Source organism: Dermacentor albipictus, chromosome 1 (genome assembly GCF_038994185.2).
Source record: "Dermacentor albipictus isolate Rhodes 1998 colony chromosome 1, USDA_Dalb.pri_finalv2, whole genome shotgun sequence".
In the NCBI taxonomy this organism is placed as follows: domain Eukaryota; kingdom Metazoa; phylum Arthropoda; class Arachnida; order Ixodida; family Ixodidae; genus Dermacentor; species Dermacentor albipictus.
In genome coordinates this window covers 10,627,981-10,650,707 of record NC_091821.1, presented here as the reverse complement: position 1 = coordinate 10,650,707, position 22,727 = coordinate 10,627,981, and the positions used below count along the sequence as shown (strand labels likewise).

The following is a 22,727-nucleotide window of genomic DNA, read 5'->3' as shown; positions in this document are numbered from 1 at the left end:
AGCCCGGATTCCGAATCTGCAAGATGCGGAATCTATCCTGCGAGCGCCATAATTCTCCCTTCACAAGACAAGATGCTGCGCCGTCGTGCGGGAGAAGCTTCGGCGAGCAGCGTGTTTAGACGTGTCCGCGTGTGCCCGACAGCCCGGCGCCGCACCTCCCTTGCCTGGAGGTCACCGCGCGCGCGAACTTTGAACCGGGTGGCCAGCGCGGTCGCTGGTTGGACCCCTCGGACGACCGTCGTGTGCTGACTTTGTATTGGGCCGTTTGAGTGACAATGGGCCTCGGGGATTATAAAAGCAGCGACACGCCGCTCGAAAACAGGATCTGCCGACCCCACCGGGAGAGAGTGTCGCTCCCGACTGGGGTGAGATGTGTAACGCGTTTTCGCCGGACGTCGTCGTGCGAGAACAGTCGCGTTTGTTGTGAGCACTCGGCCCCAGTGCCGACCCGTTCATGTCCTGTATGATAACCTGTATATAATGTATAAAGTCCCTTTTGTTATTCTCATCGACGCCAGGCTCGGAGTCTTCGCTACCAACGCTCTGTCACGAAACGGGTGACGAGCACTACGGGACCACAAAGCCGTAATCGTGGTGCAGCGGTGCAAGTTCGTAACACTGGCGGCACCGGTTGGATGTCGTAACACTGGTGGCACCGGTTGGAAATCCGTAACACTGGATGGCAGCTATGGGATTGACCGGCATCAGCTACCTCGGCGCGGTGAGTGCCTGAAGTTTACCTCAAACACCAGACTTTCTCTGACACAGGTTATAGTAGCTTAGGGAAGGATTTGGTGTTGCATTGTGATAACCTTGTGTGTTTCAAGCCTAGTAAGAGTGTTTTGAAAACCAGGGGATGCTGAGGGGGTAAACAGGGCAGTGTGTGATATACTTGCATATGTCTTACTAGTAGTGTTATAGTAGCGTACGGCAGGTATATTCAAAAAGGGTAAACAGCAGGAGGACAGTGTGAACGATGGAGAAGTACAAGGTGAAGGAACTTCTCGAAATTTGTGAGGAGTTGGGCATTGAGTTGGGCTCAACCAAAAGAAAGAATGCGATCCTTGAGGTCATGAGGACTGGGGACGTAACGGCTGAGGAAGCCGCTGAGGCCTGGGCGGATATCAATGAACGTCGGGAAAGGGAGGAGAAGGAACGTTGCGAGCAGGAAAGGAGAGAACAGCAACGTCGCGAGGAGGAAAAGGAGGAAAGGAGAGAACAGCAACGTCGCGAGGAGGAAAAGGAGGAAAGGAGAGAGATTCGTGAGCACGAGCTTAAAATGAAAGAGTTGGAGACCCGAAATAGCTCGCCAGCGCCTAGTCTCACTTCTAATGTTCCAAGAATACGCGATCAACTTCCACCCTTTCTCGTCGGAGAGGATATGGCCAAATACCTCGTGAAATTTGAGCACGTGTGCGAACGGAATAGCATTGAGCGATCCCTCTGGGCACAGAATCTGTTAGCGTTGCTTCCTGGGGAGGCATCAGACGTAATAACTTGCTTATCGAAAGAGGCGTTTGAGAGCTACAGTGATGTGAAGGAAGCGCTACTGCGGAAGTACAAATTGTCGCCCGAAGCTTTCCGGCAGAGATTCCGGTATGCAAAAAAGGGTAAGGAGTCGAATGTTGACTTCGCGTTTCGTCTAAAAGCCGACTTGGTGGAATGGCTGAAGGGCGAAGAGGTTTACGACGACCGCGACAAAGTTGTCGAATGCATCGCGTTGGAGCAGTTCTACCGTTGCATTGATGAGGATGTCCGGCTCTGGCTGCAAGATAGGCTAAAGGAGGTTAAGCTAAACAAGGCAGCAGAGTTAGCGGAAGAGTATTACACCCGCCGCAGCTTGCACAGCAAGGCAGTGCGCATAGAAAAAGCAGATAGAAGAGATGGGTTTTACGGGAAGCCCGACGAACGGAAGGAAACCACGCGTCGCGAGTTTCGGGACGACGAGTCCCTTCCCAAAGAAACTGTAAGGGATGGACAGAATGCATCTCAGAATGATGACGATGGTCCGAAACAGCGAAACGAAATGACGCGTTCTTTTGAAAAACGGAGACCGTTAACCTGCTACAATTGCAAAAAGCAAGGGCATATCGCTGCAAGCTGCCCAGAGAGAATTGCTTTTGCAACGATACAGGAAACTCACAAGAACATACGTCTATTGGAGCCCTATGTGCAGGAAATTAAGGTAAACGGCAAGAAGTGCCGAGCACTGCGGGACTCTGCAGCAACTATGGACGTTGTTCACCCGTCTTTCGTCTCCTCGAGTGATTTTACGGGAGAGTGCGTTAGGATACGGCAAGTGGCCGAGAAGGAGAATGTCTGTTTACCGATCGCAACGGTTAGCATTGAAGGAGAATTTGGGAAACTTAACACCGAAGCCGCTGTGTCAGCCGCCCTCCCGGAGCAATTTTCCTACCTCTTCTCAAATAGCTCGGAGCAGCTGCTGAGGGATCAGGGCAAATCATTCTTTGCCGACGTGGCGTACATGGCCCCCACGCGATCCAAAGCGCGCCCGCTGTCGAGGGAACTTGACTTAGCGTCGGTGAGCGAAAGGCGGTGCGGCACACGGACCGATCACGGTAACTTGAGTGGCGAGCAGTCACGGGAGAGGCAGAGCTCGGAGGCTGGCCTAGACGAGCGGGTCCTGGAAGTGAGTGGGAGTGACGCGGGCAGTGCTAGCCGCGATAGAGACTCGACGCCGAAATTAGGCGACGCGGGCTCCGCACTCACTCCGGTTTCCGCCAGCTGGCAGGAGCAGGCTGCAGTTGAAAGGGAAACTCGGATTCGCGAACAACAGGAAGATTGTTCACTAGCCGATCTGAGGAAGAGCGTCAAACGGGGAGTGAAAGAAAAGGGGGTTTCATTTGGCAAGGAATCTGGCTTATTGTACCGCCGCTACACGGATAAGCAGGGTCGCAAATATAAGCAGCTTCGGATTCCGCGAAAATATCGCCGGGAAAAATGAATGACCTCATTTGCTTCCTCAGAAGTATGTTTTCGGTCCAAGCGATTTCAAGGGGACCATTCTATTTGTAATTATTATTGCTGATTAATAATTGTTTCTATTTTGTTGTGTTGTTAATTTGAAAACTGGTTGTTTGAGCCTTGTGTGCTAGATCGTACACCTGCCTCTTGTTGCAGCGGGAGAAAAAAGGGGAAAACAATTTAGTTAGGTTGATTTGAATTATGGCCTTGTCTGGTGTTTGACGGGAGACAGAGGGCACTTCTTCGTGTTGGGTGTTGCCTTTTGCCGGTCGGTTTTGCAAGCTGCAGAACGACCAAGCGGGACCAGTGGCGAGAAGCAAGGTCTTAGGAACGACCCGAGCGGAGCTGATCAAGGTGCCTTGGCGACGACGTGGTGAGCAGAGCTCCTGTCCTGGCGAGTCGGACCTGGGCACGTGATGTTACCTGGCGTCCCGACACTGGACGTGAACTTGGACGAGCCTGACGAACGTGCGCGCCTGGCATCCGAGCCACGTGGAGGCAGCTCGTCTTCCCGGCGCCTTATCTGAGGGCGGGGATGCTGTTGTGCCATTACCACAAGCCCGGATTCCGAATCTGCAAGATGCGGAATCTATCCTGAGAGCGCCATAATTCTCCCTTCACAAGACAAGATGCTGCGCCGTCGTGCGGGAGAAGCTTCGGCGAGCAGCGTGTTTAGACGTGTCCGCGTGTGCCCGACAGCCCGGCGCCGCACCTCCCTTGCCTGGAGGTCACCGCGCGCGCGAACTTTGAACCGGGTGGCCAGCGCGGTCGCTGGTTGGACCCCTCGGACGACCGTCGTGTGCTGACTTTGTATTGGGCCGTTTGAGTGACAATGGGCCTCGGGGATTATAAAAGCAGCGACACGCCGCTCGAAAACAGGATCTGCCGACCCCACCGGGAGAGAGTGTCGCTCCCGACTGGGGTGAGATGTGTAACGCGTTTTCGCCGGACGTCGTCGTGCGAGAACAGTCGCGTTTGTTGTGAGCACTCGGCCCCAGTGCCGACCCGTTCATGTCCTGTATGATAACCTGTATATAATGTATAAAGTCCCTTTTGTTATTCTCATCGACGCCAGGCTCGGAGTCTTCGCTACCAACGCTCTGTCACGAAACGGGTGACGAGCACTACGGGACCACAAAGCCGTAATCGTGGTGCAGCGGTGCAAGTTCGTAACACTTGCGGCACCGGTTGGATGTCGTAACACTGGTGGCACCGGTTGGAAATCCGTAACACTGGATATGCTCGCTGTGTTTCCAGCGCGCGTGTGCGTCATTGTTCTCACACACACACACACACACACACACACAGATATATATATATACATATATATATATATATATATATATATATATATATATATATATATATATATATATATATATATATATATATATATATATATATTGCACCGTCGAGTAGCCGCGCAAAGCAAATACGAAGCCAGAAATTTAACAAATTTCGCTGTCTCCTTCGTTGATTGCCTCAGCTGCATGTCTTTGCGCGCTCCCGAGGCATGATGTTGACTACAAAAATGAACACTGGTGCAAAAGATAGACATAGAGTGTGCCTGTATTGACTTTAACAATCGCACGCCAACTATCCCAACAAGAAGTTGCGACTGAGCCTTTGGCGAACGCGAACGCGGTATATGGTTCCGAGCGTGGCGCGTTCGTGCGCCTGAATCTGATGACCCTGACGCATGCAGTTTTGGCAAGAAATATTGCCAAAAGTTCCTCGATTATGTGCAATTTTCCGTGCCGCAAATGTATACCAGGCAGCATTCCGCGTTTCCTGCGGCGTGACCTTGTTGCAGTAGTCGCTGTCATAAATGGTTCGACTTCAAAAAACATATACGTATATAAGTACTCTGCCTGTATTGACATATTCCGAAGTTCATTGTCTGTGTTCTGTACATGTGTAGATAATCATTGTTTGATTAACTCCCTTTTATGCCTGCCTTCTCGTTTCCTTTTTTTCTGTCTGTTTAGCTCCCTCACAGTGTTTTGTCTGCCACATTATTATTATTATTATTATTATTATTATTATTATTATTATTATTATTATTATTATTATTATTCATGGCCTATAGTCGGATACAACTTTAGAAAAAAAGGGGAGGCCCCGCCCAGATGACCGAAGCGGCGAAGTCACCGGCCGTCCGGCGCATGACGTCGGTCCAGAGTGCGCGCCCATTGGTGGATGCTCGTCTGCATTCGCCTCGGAGGAGTAAACGCCCCCTTTTTTCTAAAGTTGTATTCGACTATACGTTCTTGCTGTGCTTCCTTTCTTCGCTTTTCGTCTGTATTCGGCTAAGCGCTAAAGTTGTGTCGCTTGGGGTGAGGGCGCGGACCGGACACGTGCTCGTTTCGCAACACCCTACAGCACAATACACATGTTAGCGGGGAAACAGAACTAAGGAAACACGGAAAAGTGAACCAGACCCAGTGGTGTAGAAAGACGCGTGTTTTGGGGGGGGGGGGGGAGGGGTTGGAGTGTCCCCCTCCCCTTGCCCTCCTTGGCTACGCCACTGGCCAGAGCTGATCACAGCGGGCAGGAGAGCACATGGAAGACTGGACAGGGGTGCTTTCATAGACGATTTCTATTCGCTTGTACGCCGATTCGTCGCTGAATGGCGCGGAATAAACGACCGTCGCGCAGTCTTGTCTCGAAACCCAAATTATCTGCTATGGAGCCGTTGTCTTTGACCAGAACGGGCTGACACAGTGTTCGCACACAGCTGGCAATCCAAACCCGTCCTGAATTAAGCGGACGCGTCTGTTGCAAACTCACAGAGAACGAAGTTCAGTGCGTGTACAGTCGGCTACAAAAGTTCACGGGGGCGCGGGTTTCACGACAAATGTAAATCTATACGTTCTCTTAAGGAATGTCACTTCCGATTTAATGGATCACGGTGTAGTTCGAAAAGACAGCTGGCAAACACACACTGAAACTTTCAAGTCAAGACTATGTGGCCAGGCTTCGCGGGCATTGGGCATTTTCGCAAATCCCATCTCGCGTACGCTTTTGTGGTCGGCTGTTACCTCGTGCAGCCATAGCGTCCGTATGCTCGATGCTGGGAAAGGCCTTCTTTCTGATGGAGGAAAACGTGGTTCGCCACTCGCGAATCACTTTCTCCGAGAACGAGGGCTTCTCCCTGCGCATCACTTCGACAGCCCGGGCCTTTCTGCGGTCCCGGCATCGCACGTTGCTGCTCGGCCGTCGCCACAGCTCCGCCTTCAGGCACCTCCTCACTTTCCCGGATGGGCTGTTGTACAAACTGCAAATGCGCCTGGCTACCGCTGACAGCCACGGGCCCTGTGACCGCCCCGACTATACCTCTCTCCGCTTTGTGTCCCCTTCCCCGAAGCGCTGAGACGTGCTCCATAGAGGGTTGCGGAAGATCCGGTTACCGTCTCTCGCGAACGGTGCGCGCCCACCTTTCGAGAGGCGTCGAGCTCCTGCTCGCTCAGTATGGGCTGCAGCGAGAGCCACAGGCGCTCGAGCGTCTCCTTGAGCGGCGGCACGGGCAGCTTGGGCAGCTCCTTCTGGCGCGACAGCATGATGCCCTTGACGGCCAGGGACGCCATGGCCGGCGGGCGCCGAACCACCGGCGGCGCGCCGCCGTCGTGGCTGACGGGCCGCCTGGCGCGAGGAACGATACGCGACGATGCGCCGCAGGCCGCCGCGGTTTCCCGTCGCGGCAGCTGATGATGATGACCCTCAGCCGTGACACGACCCGGGGGGGACAAGAATAGCAGTGGAATGCGAGAAAGAAACGTATTTTGCAGTAACGAAAACTATATATCTCTGGGAAATGGATGATGCTGGAAAAGTAAAAAAAAAATAATGCGCAATCTGGCAATCAGACAAGCGAAATGACGATGATGAAGACTCAGTTAATGGCACAAACCCACTATGGGGGGGATAGCCCACGAATCGGGTGGTAAAATAATTGAAAAATAAAATAAATTAGTTAATAAGTAAATAAGTAACACAAAAAATGAATAATCCAAGACGAGAAATAAACTGTTAATGAATGAGATAAAGTAGTGTTTATTACGATAGTCAGCATTGCCTTGATAGGAGTAGTATCAAGAACGTATTACTGAAATACATAACGTAAAGGGTATACTTAAACATGAACAAGTTAAATTTTTAATCATATATAATGTTAATAAGATTTTAACTGTGAATTTGTGTTTTTACTTTTTGAATTTTCTAAATTAAAGGAGAAGTAAATCAATTATGGAAACTACTAAATATTATAAAGGCAGTCTTTTTGTGTCACATAGGAAATTATGAATGGCTAGGCAAACGTTCCTGTGGCTGTATGCTAATACTGTTGCTCCAAGGGAGAGTATAACGGTTCTGCTTAAAGGCAGTCCTAGATTTCGAAGCGGAATTTCTAGACATCGTTTTCGCTGAGTGGAAAACCGCCGACACGATAATAAAAATGATCGATGGATTCCGGCTCATCGCAGAGGTAGCATAAAGGGGGATACCGCCAGACCACATCTGTGCAAGTAAAAATTAACTGTTGGAATACGGCAATGAAGGGGGGGGGGGAGGGGGGGCAGCCTTGAAAATGATCCTTCGAATTGCCGGTTAGGACACCATTGTCGGCTCCAAGAATAATTTAGATGCATAAAGTCTGTATATTATGCTAATGAGAGGCCTTCTTTGTCTTCGGTCAAAGAAAACTGCTGATATCTGGCTGCAATGATGTGCGCAGTTGCCGGTAGCACAGATATCACCGGACCTGTTAAAGAAGCTCGTGCTAAGTAATCGCCTATTTCATTATTATGAATGTCTCGGTGGCCTGGGACCCATACCATATGAACTAAAGTTAAGTGAGGCGGAGCTAATGAATAAAACGTGTTCAATGTTGTCGACTTTGTAGACGCAGTAAGTTTGCTGCATACAGATAGAGAATCTGTGACGATAGTAACTCTTGATAACAACTATTGTCAGAAGTTCGGCCTGAAATATATATATATGAACGTCATATGTAACTCATCAGCGGCGCTACTCGTCTTCTTCGTCTTCCAGCTGGGCAAATAAGATGAAGTGTCATCGCCGTTGTTGGATGTCGTGTTCAACGAAAACGCAGCCATGAAAATAGCTCACCGCTCACCGTGAAAATAAAAACCTCGCTCACATAAAAAGCGTAAATGACCGTCAGACGTATTAAAATCAGCGATACGGTAGACGATTCAGCGGCCCGCCGAAAAGAAAGACAACGAAGATCGCAGCACGCACGGCGTAGTCGAACAGCGTTGGACGCGCCATTCTTGGCCCATTTCCCGCGTGTACCACCAATCCCGAGAGCAATAGCAATAGCAGCAGCAGCAGCAGTGCAACCTTACAGACGCCGCAGCTAACTGATCCAGCGCGAAGTGGAAGATTCTCCCATGGATGCTATCAAAGTGAGTGGTACCAACCAACAGCACATTTAGAATTCAAGGAGCATTTCGTGGAAGGGGGAGCAGCGAACAGGAAGTATATCTAGCCGCTGTAGAAGTCTGTTTGATTCAGAACAGGCGCATGGCACCTCAAATGAAAAGGCGCAGGTGGTGCCAGTTAAGGTGTGCCGGGCTGCACCCACTCACTGCAAGGTTCAAGGGTGCACTGCACCGCGGCGGCAACTTGCATTGCACCCCGTTCAATCGAACACGGGGGTGCAGAGTGCAACGCTTCAGTCCTCACAATGCACAACTTCTATGGGGAGACTGAGGTGGGGGAAGTAATTACTCGAGGCTATCTCATGTTTTCTTTCTTTTCTCCTTCTTTTTTTATAAGTACTCACACTGGTGTAACCTTGCAAGTATCGTCAGATGCCCCAGTCTTAGCATAAATGGATTTATTTATTTATTTATTTATTTATTTATTTATTTATTTATACACATACCTCACAGGCTCCAACTGGAGTATTGCGTGAGGGGGGTAAGAAAAACAACATGTAGCGAACACAGGAAAACATAGCTAACAACAAATCGAACAATTGAAAAAACTGAAAAGACGCCGTTTGTACATCAAGCAAACGAAGAACAACAAACTCTGGACGATCAGAAATGCGCATGGCTCATCGAACTCCTGGCAAAGAACTGCAAACGCATGTATACCTATAAACTGCTTGCAAGGAGCGAGAATAACGACAGGCAAGTCACATGGTACAAATGAAACAACGTGTGCGCATAACTACGGAATCATTTTTGTTAATGTTTCTCTAAATGATTACAGATTATTAATTTCAACAACGTGGCTTGGAAGATCGTTCCAAGGTGCTATTGCCAGAGGTACTGCAGATTTGTTAAATGCATTTGTGTCGCCAAATGCACGTGTGAAACTGTTTGCGTTATATAAGCGGCGAGATGTGCGAAATGGGCGGGAAAGGGGTAATGTAGTTGCGTATTGACTGCGAGTGATTTTGTGCAGTAAGCAAAGCAGAGCTATCGTCCTTCTAGATTCAAGAGATGGGAGTGACAGTGATTTCTTTATAGCAGTAACGCTAGAATGCCTACTGTAATCTTTCGCGATGAAACATGCGGCACGGTTTTGAACAGATTCGAGAGAATTTATTAAATATTCCTGATGTGGCGACCAGATGGCGGAAGAGAATGGCGGAAGAGCCGAGGACGAACAAAGGTTCTGTACGCTATTTCACGAGTGGCTGAAGGGGTTTCACGTATGTTTCGTTTTAGGTAACCAAGTGTGCTAAATGCTTTTGCTGTAACATGCTGTAATCACTTGTATGTGCAGCGTATGGCGCCCTGGGATCAGCAATTAAAAGTGTCAGCGCTGCCACCGAGAATGTGACCAGTCATGCTTTGCTGTCCGGAATAATAGTTCGTACGTCTTACACAATTATCCCTGTCTGCCAGGTAATTACTCAGGGATGTGGCTAGAATAACAGAAGTACGAAGATAGAGAATCACTTTTCGACCCTCTTGGGACAACGAATAAGTCCCAAGCAGTGCAGAACTGCTCGCAACAGGAAGTTGTTGAAACTTCTCGTTGACGTTTTGTAGCAGGAATAAATAACAGCACAGTTTGGGACATGAAGCCAGCCGCAGATGACGTCACACGTCAGGGCAGTTGGGGAAATTAATCACGTCGTGAGCGAATGAGTGAAAGAACTTTATTGGAGATCCGGCGACGGCGCGAACTCGTCGCGCACCCGGCTATTCCCATGTCGGGACCGGCAGGTCTAGCCTTTGGCCCGGTTGCGGGCACGCCGGACAGCCAGGATTTGCTTGTCTAGAGCGGGGCTACGCAGAAGCGAGTCCCACTCCTCCTTGCTGAACTTCCGGTATCTCGACCCCGCACTCTCCCAGAGCATGTGAGCTAGATTGGAGGTCTGCCCGCAGGACGGGCAGGCGTCGTCGCGATATACGTCGGGGTAAACTTCGTGTAGAACGGCCAGACACGGATATATCCCGGTGTGTATGTCCAAGTGAAACGGCTTGCGCCCTATTCAACTTGGGGTGAGGTGTGGAAAGACCCATCTAGACATGTAAAAGAATTTCATAACCTCGTTGTGAGTAGCGGGAGCATCCCTGTGGCCGTAGGGGGGAGGGGAGTGAGCGCTCCTCACAGAGGAAGCGCGGTCGGTGAGGTCACGCGCAGCCTCGTGAACAGACTCACTGAGTTTCGGGGGAGTACCCTCGACCGACCCTACGTGAACGGGAAACCAGCAAATCGAATGATGCGTGGGAGCATACGGACTCGAGACGCTAAGAAGACGAGCAGCTTGCTCGGCGATGCAACCCTTCTGAAAAGCCTTAACTGCCGTTTTGGAATCGCTATAGATTCTCGGACCCACGACCGTCTCGCAGGGCGAGGGTAAAGCCCCTCCATCAACGCTCCACCGCCGCTTTTTCCTGGTCGGCGGTAGCGCGTAGATGGAGGGGCTTAGGCGAGGGCGGCTTGCTCGGCGACTTCGGTGTCTGAAGTGCGGATCGAGGCGCTATTGGAAATCTTGCCGCTGGAGTCGACCTCGACGACGGCAAAGCTCTTCCCATCGCTGCCGCGGCGTCGACGAAGCTCGCTGTCTTGTTGCTTGATCTATTCGAGGATCGCTGCTGCTCTGGCCTTGCGTCTGCCCACGCTGTGAACGGGATGGACGTTTCGGGGCACGGGGGCCACTTCGAACTTGTCTCGAATGCACCTATAGGGATCGGGGTACTGACCATCGGGAATCCCGCAGGCTGGTAACTCAGCTCTTTGAGGATGCGTTCACCTGCCTATATGGTGCAAGACGAGCGAGTTGCGCGCGTTCTTGGGCTTCAGCAATCTCCTCGGCGATGTTATAGCTTGAGGAGATCCTCATTATGGGTCCTGATGGATAGCCCGAGAGCCCTTTAGACTACTTTGTGGATGAGAGCGTTGAGCTTGTCTCTCTTCACTCTGAGCCAGCTGTGCATAGAAATCGTGTACGTACGTGAAGTGGCATAGCACGAATGCATCGATCAACCTTAGGAGATTCTTTTCCTTCATGCCTCGGTGTCGGTTTGCGATTGTGCGAACGAGGCGGAAAGCGTTGTCCGTCTTTGCGATGATCTTGCAGAGAGCTGTTCCGTTCCTAAAAACGCTGACGGCAGACAGCCCATGGTCAGCCCGCTGGATGGATGGATGTTATGAGCGTCCCCTTTGGAACGGGGCGGTGGGTTGCGCCACCAAGCTCTTGCTACTATGCTGCCTAATATCCTACCTAGGTTAACCAATGAAAAAAGAAAAGAAAAAAAAAACACTATGAACTACCACGTCCAAATTTTCTGATCCCCTATTGCGAACTGTGTTTTTGTACGTCTCAGTCTTTTGTCGTTTCCCTACTTTTCTTCCACCAATCCTCCAATCGTCTCTTACTAATGTCTATTGCGGACCTGTTTGCTTTACCACTGCTCCCGCTGAACCCAAGGGCTTCAAGGAGGCCAGTGGTGCCTAAATCGACCGCTGGGTACACGTCTTCACATTCTAATAAAATATGCTCCGTCGTTTCCCTAGCTTTCCCGCAGCAAGCACATGCTTCTTCTTCCTTCTTATATCTCGCTTTATAGGTGCGTGTTCTAAGGCATGCCGATCTCGCTTCGAAAAGTAATGAGCTTCCCTTTGAGTTATCATTAATGGTTTCTTTCCTGATTTCGTTTTTTCCTCTTAAGTAGATACTCATGGCAGGTTTCTTTTCCATTGCCGCCACCCATGAGATTAATTCAGCCTCTCTGACTTTCCGCTTCACCTTCTTTGTTGCTGTGTTGCCCACCCCACAGGCTGCATACTTGCTGGTAAGCTTCCTAGTTCTTTTCCTCCACTGTGAATGAATGTTTTGCCTGTACAGATACCTGAACACTCTCCCAGCCCATTTACTTTCTTCCATATTCCTCAGCCGTTCTTCATACTCAATTTTACTGCGAGCTTCCCTCACTTCAAAATTAGTCCAGCCCATATCTCCCTGCACAGCTTCATTTGTAGTCTTCCCGTGAGCGCCCAATGCGAGGCGACCCACTGACCTTTGGTTCCCGTCGAGCCCTGATTGTACCCCTGATTTAAAGCAAACAACCGCATTTCCAAAAGTAAGTCCTGGAACCATTACCCCTTTCCACATACCTCGGAGGACCTCAGACATACCTCGGAGGCGCTGACCTTCTGGCGCAGGTCAGCGCCTCCTGTGGGCAGGTATGGGCACGGCCAGTCCGGCCGTGGAGCCTGTTTTGGCTTCGGAGAGAATTCCACCGTTCCGCCGCACCTGGAAATGTGCGGGCGTCGCTCCCACTTTAGATTTGGCGGCGCGCACCCAGATAAGTTTATTTCTCGAGTATTTACCGACCGCTTTCCACACGTTTTCGGCGTGTACAGCAACGGCACTGCTCTCTCTAGCAGGCGCAGTAAAATGCCGAGGCTCGCGCGTACGAAAGCCTGGCGGTTTTTCTCGATAGCACTGGGCTTGTCCAGTGCCTCACATGTTCCGGGGGGTGAAGCCTGCCAACAGTTGCGCCATCAGGCCCATAATCTCACTTGCAAAACCATATTTCTCCTTCACCTAAGACAAGCTCTTCCAAATTCCTATATATGGCCTTGGGATAGTCCCAGGCACACAGGAACCCACCACTTTCTCCCGGTATATCATACCTTTATTGTTTGTGTGAATAACTGGTCAAGCAGGTGACAATTACCTGAGTGACAGCAGAGCAGCTCGCAGCATCCGCCACTTTGACACACACACCTCCCATTGAAAAGGGCCCCAATTTTGTCGATGTATAAATGTTTACACACGCTCTGGAATCAGCTGATTCATGGCATAAAAGAAAGACAGTATGTTTGAATGTGTTGTCTTTCTTTTGTGCCACATGCACGCACGCGTGCGCACACAAGCATTTTACAGCGAAGCTGTTTATGGCTAGGCTTCCGTGCTTTTTTGTTTTGCGTCCACAAAAACTTTCATCATAAGCAATGGCTCGTACACCCTTAAGCAAGCAAAAAATGCAATGGATTATCCCTCTTGTAATGCACAGGCAAGATGTGTGTGTGTGTGAGTGTGCGCGTGCGTGCGTGTGTGTGTGTACGCCACGGTGTGGTCCATGCAAATGTATATAAATAAATGTGTGTGCATACACAATGATGACCAGTGGTCACAATGCAACATGGCATGACATGTCTAGCGCACCGGAGTTATACTTTACCGCACAATCCGTGCCTCTCCGACTATCGATAAGCTTGTCTAGCTTCCTCTCCCGGAGTCGAGGGCGAATCACAGTTTAGAAGTGTGCCCTGATTAGCATCCCCGTGATAGCCACGCTGTTCGCCACTCTCCCCCGAGCTCTGAACTTCCGTGTGCGCTTCCTCGCCGTGGCAGATGCTCCACAGGCGACAAGCCCACTGCGAGTTCGATGTGGAACCTTAGTCCCGCACACGACTTCTCACGCTTGGTGCACCGCTAGTCGTTGTTAGCCAGCACAGCGGTCGCGAGTTTTCGAGCAATCTTGCAGTGAGCCTTTGCCCGGAAGCTATGACTGCCACACTGTGGTGTATCCGTACGTGTTGACAATCTCTGCAGCCTTCTCTGCGCCATTTCGGAGAATCGATGAAACCTCTTTTGTGCGCAGCGGAGTGAAGGAGTATCGTGCCCGTTTTTTGACCTTAGACTGCTGGGTGAGCCTTGAGCAAACCAATCTCCACACAACGCACGTTGCGAAGAAATCTCAAAGTTTCTGTTTCCCCATGGAGTTGGGTTGATTCGAATAATCACATTGTAAAACGGCGATATACCGAGTCCTCGTATTATTTGCGTTGCGCGCATACCATGATCCACCCGAGTTGTGACAGTCGGGCTTGCACATAGCGGCATAGCTTGGTGAATCTGACCGCCGATCAAGACAGTAAATGTGTTCGTACCTTTGTTCGAAATTCTGTGTCACCTCTGTGCCGTGCGCTCAACAGCTTTGCGGGTCATCCACCTTCACAGAGCGAAAAGGCTCATGATTTTTTAAAATCTTTTCAGTATTAAAAAAAAAAAACGCGGCAGATTGAACAATTCTGCTCCTTGATCCGGATTACCTGAAGAGGTGGACATTACTAATTGCATGTGAAATTGCAATAAATAAAAATTGCAAGCAGGCAAAATTTATTCGTAGTCCCCACTATATATCTTCCCCGAATTGCCTTGTGACGTTAAACCCATAATTTGATTTGACAACTAATTAGCAAAGTTTCATTAACATTTAACTAATCACCATACAGTACATGCAGCATTTGATGGACTCAAAATGGATGGATGGCATGCAAGGTGAAACTTCCACTAGGAACTAAATTTGAAACTAGCACCAGTTCTAGATGAGTGGCCTTAAGCTTCCATCCATATTCACTGTTGTTACTTAATTCTTTTTAACAAAATGCCATTTCACAGAGTACAGAAAAAATTTAACTGGTACACCAATGCACTGTCGTATATTTCGGGGAATAAGTATCTAGAATCTTATGCCAGTGATTTCACATTCATAAACTGCAATATGTTCACTAAAGTGATTAGTTAAATGTTAGTAATGTCCTCTTTAAGTAATCCAGCCCAGGCAGCAGGAATGTGCTATCTGTCACAGGTAAGTGTTTTCTTTAATGATGTACAGAGTAAAAAAGAAGAACAAATACTATATATATCAAAGTGCAGCATGCGAAGTTAAATTCGGAGTGCTATGGCTTCCGCTGGCAATAGGGAGAATGGAAAGGTTCGAAGGTAAGCCTTTCCTTTTTGTAACTCAAATAATACAAAGCACTTTTAAAACATTAATGTAGGAGTAGATTCATTACCCAATGTACCTCTACGTCAAAAATATTCTGAAACTTCGTTAAACCACTGCATGGCCCTTGTCAAGTTTAGAGATGCCCATTGCGGTGGCGTGACAGCAGCTATGGTGTTCTGTCATTGCCAGTTCCACTATTCTGCATGATGTCACAAGATCGCATCCCAGCTTAGGTGGCTAGATTGCCCGAGATTGAGGCAAAGTCACACTGTGTAACGATATCTTGGAGCACTTTAAATAATCTCAAATGATGACAAGTTGCAGCCCCAACTATGGTATCGCTCACAGTTCACACCAATGTCCAGCATTTTGGGATGTCAGGCAGCAAATTCAGCTTTTTTTTAGAACAGCTACGCTTAAGCACTTCGCACAATGACGTAAAATTATTATTGTATTGTATTGGGTTTTATGGCGCATAAGTAACTTAGGCTATCATGCGCCAAACACATATATTGGATATATTATATATTGGATATGAAGTCCTTGTAACTTATGTCAACAGAAGGCCACTGATTGAGATTACATTCGAATATGAACAAGAACTCATTGCACAAAAGCAAATGTCTGTTCTGCCCAGCAGATGTAATGCATTTGGCATTCACAGCACAAAACTAGCTGCCTAGTGTTTTCAAGGACCCCATGCTCAAGTGCTAAAACCAAGGCAGCTTGCACAAAAGGAGAGTAAACATGGCATTCTATGAATTAACTTGTCTATGTAAGAGCTTTGCCATGGCAACTCACCTTCTTTATGAAGTTGAACAAAATAAAGGCATGCAAGGATTAACTAGGAAATATACACCCCTCAACTCACGCTACGAGTAGTTCACAGCACCACTCCAAAAGGGTTCCTTGCTGCTCACATTTCTGTTTATTTCAAAGCACTGCACAACTTCCACTACCTAGTATTCACATTGCTTCATTCCTTCACAACATGAGATGAAAACGAAGCAGATCATACTTTCAACAGATCATTCCCCAGCAAGGTGACAACATTCTGTTTATTAGGGGTGCTCAAATATTCAAAAATTTGACTATGAACTCAATAATCATTGCTATCAGATTTGTATTCGCTTTGAAAATTCACTATTCAACATTGTTGAATTATCATTTTCTTCAAAATGGGGGACAACTTATTGGAACCTCAAGGGAGAGAGACAGATGCCAAGCAGGGGCTGTTCCAATCATTCTGTTGCAAGAGAGCAGCAGTTGTGCACAGGCACCATTTCTTGAGCAAACTCACAGGGCAGATAACTTCTGCTCAAAAACTTTGTAATTCAATAAGAATGCGTCACTTTAAGCAGCCTATATATAAATTTGTCTTGATTTAGGCAAAGCAATTTGTTATTTAACCAGTCTTACCATATTTGCATCCCTTTAAAAGGTGATGTGGTATCACACTTTTCTCCTTCCACGAACACCATGCTGTGCATCTGGTTATGTGCCGTTTCATTGTTTCATTTCTGTCAATGTTATGATACGCCAGATAACTGGAAACAGAAGTTTCTCATCTACAAGCTCCTCAGCTTTTGGGCATTTAGTTGCGAACGGCACTACCTGCATGTATTAAATAATGCAAATGTGGCTTATTTTTCTACCAAACGTACTCTATGCAAACTATACAGTAAACTTTGTTTAGAAATGAGGAAATATTCGAAGGTAATTGTTCTCCAAATTCGTATTCGATTTGGAAATTTCACTATTCGAACACCCCTAGTGTTTACTAATATATTTCAGGTTTTTTAATCTTTGCCGATAAACGATACATGCTCGAAATTCGCGGGGCTGGTGAACACTATAAGTCGCGTCAAGTAACACTACATCGATATAAGCATAGACGAAAATAAAAAGGGAAGCGCGAACTTGAAAGTTTTGAGCATAGTGCCCTTCATTTTGAGTTCTGCATCTCAAGACATGACGGAAGATTTCTCGATTTTGGAGCCAAGTCAGTGGCCCTGAATACTGAGCAAAGAATTGTGCGCAAGTCGCAACTCGGTACTGTACGTCCCAGTTCGAGAAAACGCCACAGCACCAGCTACTAATTGACGGCGCATCGCAAATATTTACCGCACTGGCGAGGAAGAGAAAAGGAACACATTTATTTGGTCAGGGACGCAGCGGAGCATGTCATGTGATCGACAGTGACCAGGACTACATTGAACTAGCAGGGTGTTCTTGATGGGATAATCACAGGAAACAAAACAGAATGCAGGTGACTTCGCAAGAATGCGAAACTTGCCGACTTGCTTTTGTTTTTTAAACTTGTTCTGTTTCTTCATTCGCTGCAGCGTCACCCGCGGACGGGTCGCTGTCAGCTCGCTTCGATTCCTCGAGCAGTTGGCGCATTTGAAGAACTAAAGCGTTGTTCTTTCTCTCCAGAGCATCCAGGCATGCGTTGATTCTATCCATCGCTTCGTTGAGAGCATCACACTCTGAAAATAGAGAAACAAAAGCTTTAATAAAAATCAAGCGACCGCTAAGATTCTTGGCGCGCGGATCTCTTTGGGCCGCCACTCTTATGCAATTCCCGTAGCAACTGTGAGGCTCGTACGAAGCACACATTACGCAAAAATGAAAGGAGGCTTCAAGCGTCCCAATCGCTTACGAACCCTCGTCGCAAATCTGATCGATATCATTTAGGTCCAAGTCGTCCACGCTATTATTTTTCGGAGCTTCTTTCGGTCCATCATTGCCGCGCGCCATCTTGCGAAACCACTGCCTGCGCCGAAATGTAGCGCCGCATAATTTAATTAATGTACTTTATTCTAATTTCTCGAAATGTGTTTAAAATAAATAGATATAAAATATTTTTAAAACTTTTCCTACAAACGTTTAGAATTTTAATTTTATATTAAGTTTGGTGCGTTCTTGCAATCCCACCTTCCACCGCTGCCCGCCGAATCATTAGAAAGTTTGCGCCATTTTGCGGTTATTGTAAATCTGACTAGGTTTGTTGTGAGTATCGCATGAATCCTCTTAATGTCGATGGTAATAAGCATTGAATACATTTAGAACACTGTCGCACTGCTAATGTAGCTTGGTTAAAACATGTATTTTAGAAAATGAGAGTGTTGTGAGCTTTGTAGCGGCATTAGTAAACTGCTGTAAGCTTGCTTGGCGTCGGTGTCGGCGGCTTTCTCGAAAAAGAAAGACGCCGGTACAAAGCGGCCGTAACAACTTCTTTTCACTTTTACGGGAGAATAGGGATAAAAGAAACGAATAAAATCACACCTTGCTGTTTGGTGTGCTACTAAAGTGGTCGCGAAACTTAGTGTTGACTGCACCGTCTACGCAGAACGAACCACACGCACAAAGAAACGCCATGGCTGACAACGACTTGTTGGACTACGAGGACGAGGAAGATCAGGAGCAGACCGTGGGGGAAACGATCCCCGAAGTAAAGAAACCTACCGGAGGCTATGTGTCCATTCACAGCTCGGGGTTCAGGGATTTTCTCCTCAAGCCCGAACTTTTGCGCGCCATTGTGGACTGCGGCTTCGAACATCCATCCGAAGGTGACTGTGCTCTTTCACTCTTGCAAAGCAGTTTAGTACTTTTGGTGCGCGGTGTTTCGAGATCGCATGAAGTTGTGTTGTCATGTTGCTGACTGCTCGCACGGCTTCGTTTGCAGTACAACACGAGTGCATACCCCAGGCAATCCTCGGCATGGACATCCTGTGTCAGGCCAAGTCTGGCATGGGAAAGACTGCCGTGTTCGTCCTGGCTACTCTGCAACAGCTTGACCCTGTCGAAGGCCAGGTACGGTCGATTAGTTGTGCGCTAGGACTGCGACTGCGGGAGCGTAGCCCTTTGCTGTTGTCACTTTATTTTATCGGAAAGCTTTTCTTGGAGCATGCGCATGTGTATAAATGTGCAAGGTAGTGTTTGTTACTTGCGCGTGCAGAATTTTGTTTCCATATTCATGATTTACCAGTTTCTTGGAAGTCCTGTCAGCTGCTTTAGAATATTTTTGTTTTCACCGCTGCTCTACAGCAAATTTTCACAAAGGGTGATGATTCTCACTAAAGTAAATGCTACATGCATTTGACGTGAAACCCCATAGGTTGTCCGGTTGCACGAATATTTTTATTCACTTAGTGTCCACGAGGAAACGAGGCATCATAAACATCCCTGGTATGTAGAATGTGTGGCGACATTAATTTTCCATAGCAGGAAGGGGCGGAAAAGCAGTTCATTTTGTATAGCAGCTGTCAGAGCGTTGCATAAAGCATTGGTCTCGCACTGAAATAAGCAGTTCTCTTGCTTGTCATGTTCCCAGGTGCATCACTCATCCATCCGCCGAGGACTTGTTAGTTTATTGGAGTGACATGCTTTTAAAGTTGTAAAACACACCCGCACTAAAAATGTGCGGGCTAAATGTTAACTTGTTCTACTCAAGGGCAACGTTGCCGTGAAAAATGCGATGAACTGTTTCTGCATGCCCAGATGTGCCTACGGAGATAGTGGTTTGCATTGAAAGCAGGGAGTCCAGTAGCAATTAGATTGTATAAGCTCCAGGAAAATCTAATAGCCTTATGATGTAGTGCATCCATGGTTGTTCACTCTTGCGTGCCTGCCTTGTGGGTGTTGGTGACAGTGGGTGACTTGTGCCACACTGGCAATCATTCTCACTTCTAGGAGGTGAGACTTCGGATGAAGTTTGCTGTGCAGCAAATCATAATTGTCGGCAGTTTGTCTTTGAAGGCATTAAACGACTGGGTGGACTTTAAAGTTGACAAGCCAATTCGACTTTAAAGGAGTACTGGCGTACAATTTTGAAGTCGAGTTAACATGTGAGATAGATTTATGTGGGCACACACACATCGTCTGCAAAATATCAAGGGTGAATACGGCTTATAACATATTTAGAATCAATTTTAATATATGTGCGTGCAGCCAACTGCAAAACGCAGCACCTTGCAACATCGACATCTAGCAAGGATTGTAAACAACTTAGAAAACGCTATGTGACGAGTTTGTGCTGCCATCGGGGTGGGCCCGGTGAGCAAGTTTCTCACCACTCTGGTTGTCCTGGTGCCTTTTATTTTTCCCCGGGTCATGACGCTTGCCTTTCACTGCTGACAGTGGCACAAAAATCTACAATTCGTTTCCGACACAATATAACACTTAAAGTGACCTCGAAAGTGTGCATGTTATAAAACATTGCGTGATATAGTAAATCTTTGCCGTAATTTTGGCTTGCAAGCGGTCAATGTAGCAGCTGCAGCGATCATCTACGTGAAGCGACTTGCCTGGCTAACATGTTTTCTCATCGCTACCAACAGCGTTGGGAAAACTAATTGTATTGTCACTTATTAGCAACATACATGTGCAGACGTCGATTGCATTCACGAATATAGGGGCTTTATTAAGAACTGTGGACGGATAGCAAGGGTCGTTGGACTCGCATCTTGACGGCCAGCGAGCTAGGTCTGTACAGTTTCCCAGCGGCCACCAGCTCACCTGGCGTGCTCGTTTGCTACCGTCGGCGTCGATAAGCGGCAGGAGTGGTCAGAGTTCATGTGCGCCACTGTATGCTTAGAATGGACCCCATTGAAGAGCAGCCAGATTTTCTCATTTAGTTTCGAAGGTTCCTGGTATAAACAAAACCCACAGAGTTTAGAGCAATCTGATGATCATCTACCAAGACTACGTACCCCCAAGCCTGATGCTGTGCAGACTTTTACCCCACCTTGTGTGCTGCTCCGGGATATGCTTCATTCCAAAAGTGCCCTAAATGAATGATTCATACTACTAGTAGTGGTGCATATGCATATTGATAGCTGTTGCTAACTGTACTTTCAGAGTCGCTGCTTTGTAATGGATCCAATCAATGGTTGGCCATGTCTAGTAAGGCTCCGACTCCCGCCTGCTGGAAATAGTCTCCACTGGACGATGGCAAGGACATTGCAAAGCACGTGCAGGCGTAGCGGACGAACTAGCAACACGAAGCTCGCATGTGGCGTGCCCAGCTGTGTTTACATTCCTTCTTTGGCCCATCTCGTTGCTCTCTGAAACCGAAACCTTGACTGGTTGCTACAAATAAGACTCCAAATAATTACCTGTTGCGCTCTGAAACCAGTGACATTTCGTGCTGCGATTTATGGGTAATTAGCTACTTAATGCAGCAGAAAAAGAAAACTTGAAAATTTCCGCGTCAGTACTCCTTCAAAGGGATGCCAAGGAGCAGCAGTAAATTAATGTATTTATAGAAGTATTCTTTCAAGGCAGTTTTACATTATTTGACTCACTCGCGCTATTCCACATTTTTAATTTTGCGTACAAGCTATATTGCTGGTAGATCAGTACGACAGATTTCAAGGAATTTTTGTGTGTTTTAACAGCTTTTTGCAATTAATTTTTCTCTATAAATAAATACGTGGGTCATGACATAAGAGGCAGCTGATGTGGGAACTTTTGTTTATTATAAAAAATCTTTTCTGGGCTTAAACAGCTGCGTAATGTAAGACTGACCTCTCTGGTGTGGTCGCTGGCTGATTATTCGGACTCAGTGGGTGTGAAATATCATTGTCCTTATACATTGTGTCTGATGCAAGTAGAGGTGTTGCGAATTTACCTAAATAAGCATGTTTGCATTATCAGTTGGCGACTGTGTTCCAGAAATACTGTCAACAAATCCAGCTTAACACTTTAGTGTCCCTTTAAAGATTGGAGCATGCATATGTCTGTACTTATTCGTAGCACTGAGTAAAAGCTTAAAGCATTTGGAACTCCGACTAAGGCAAGACATTAGTACTCTTGTTAATGTGGTATTATGCGGCTTTTGCAGGTGTCTGTGCTGGTGATGTGCCATACCAGAGAGCTGGCCTTCCAGATATCCAAGGAGTATGAGCGTTTCTCCAAGTATCTGCCGTCAGTGCGTGTTGGCGTATTCTTTGGCGGCATGAACATTACCAACGATGAGAAGGTGCTCAAGAGCAGCTGCCCTCACGTTGTGGTGGGCACACCTGGCAGAGTCCTGGCCCTTGTTCGTTCCCGTAAACTGCAGCTGAAGCACATCAAGCACTTCGTTCTGGACGAGTGTGACAAGATGCTCGAGCAGCTGGGTGCGTTTCTTGTACATTTTGGGAAACATTTCTTCATTGCGTATATTTTAGAGCTGCTAATGAGCAGCATATGGCTTGCTGGGTGACTGCACTGAACGTCGCATCCATCAGAAGAAACTTGTCGGTGCATTGGCCTTGCTTTAAAAATGAATGCTGATTTTTTAACAATGTAGCAACAGACCTAGCTTGAATTCACGGTGAAATGACTTCCAAGTCTGCTGTTGGGGCAGCTATGCAGTTGCTTAAGGTGTGGAGAAACAGTTCGGCCAACTTGCTGGTGTGTGATGTTAAATGTGTTGGCCATGTGAGTAGGTGTAAACAGGTAAATCAGGGCCCTCATGTCTGCCTATAGTGAACTGTGGGCTGATGAGCGATTGGCAGTGTATGG

At 47.6% G+C, this 22,727-nt stretch overlaps 2 protein-coding genes across 7 annotated transcripts in view; one reads left to right on the top strand and one right to left on the bottom strand.

The window, feature by feature from the left end:
- The window catches only part of LOC139060127 (carnitine O-acetyltransferase-like), a 52,974-nt gene extending 46,222 nt beyond the window's left edge, over positions 1-6,752 (bottom strand). For 2 of the 4 annotated variants that reach the window (XM_070539019.1, XM_070539014.1), the window contains exon 1: positions 6,423-6,752. In XM_070539019.1, the coding sequence (XP_070395120.1) occupies positions 6,423-6,572 (150 nt within the window). In that variant the 5' untranslated portion in view covers positions 6,573-6,752. The remainder of the gene's footprint in view (positions 1-6,422) is intronic. The other 2 variants (XM_070539007.1, XM_070539008.1) reach the window with 2 other exon arrangements.
- A 1,500-nt stretch (positions 6,753-8,252) lies between these two features.
- The window catches only part of Hel25E (ATP-dependent RNA helicase 25E), a 29,807-nt gene continuing 15,332 nt past the window's right edge, over positions 8,253-22,727 (top strand). Inside the window, exons 1-4 of one of the 3 annotated variants that reach the window (XM_070539023.1) lie at positions 8,253-8,411; positions 18,568-18,787; positions 18,904-19,031; positions 22,063-22,339. In XM_070539023.1, coding sequence (XP_070395124.1) covers positions 8,397-8,411; positions 18,568-18,787; positions 18,904-19,031; positions 22,063-22,339 — 640 coding nt within the window. In that variant the 5' untranslated portion in view covers positions 8,253-8,396. Of the gene's footprint in view, positions 8,412-18,142; positions 18,261-18,567; positions 18,788-18,903; positions 19,032-22,062; positions 22,340-22,727 lie in introns of those variants that run through there. The other 2 variants (XM_070539027.1, XM_070539026.1) reach the window with 2 other exon arrangements.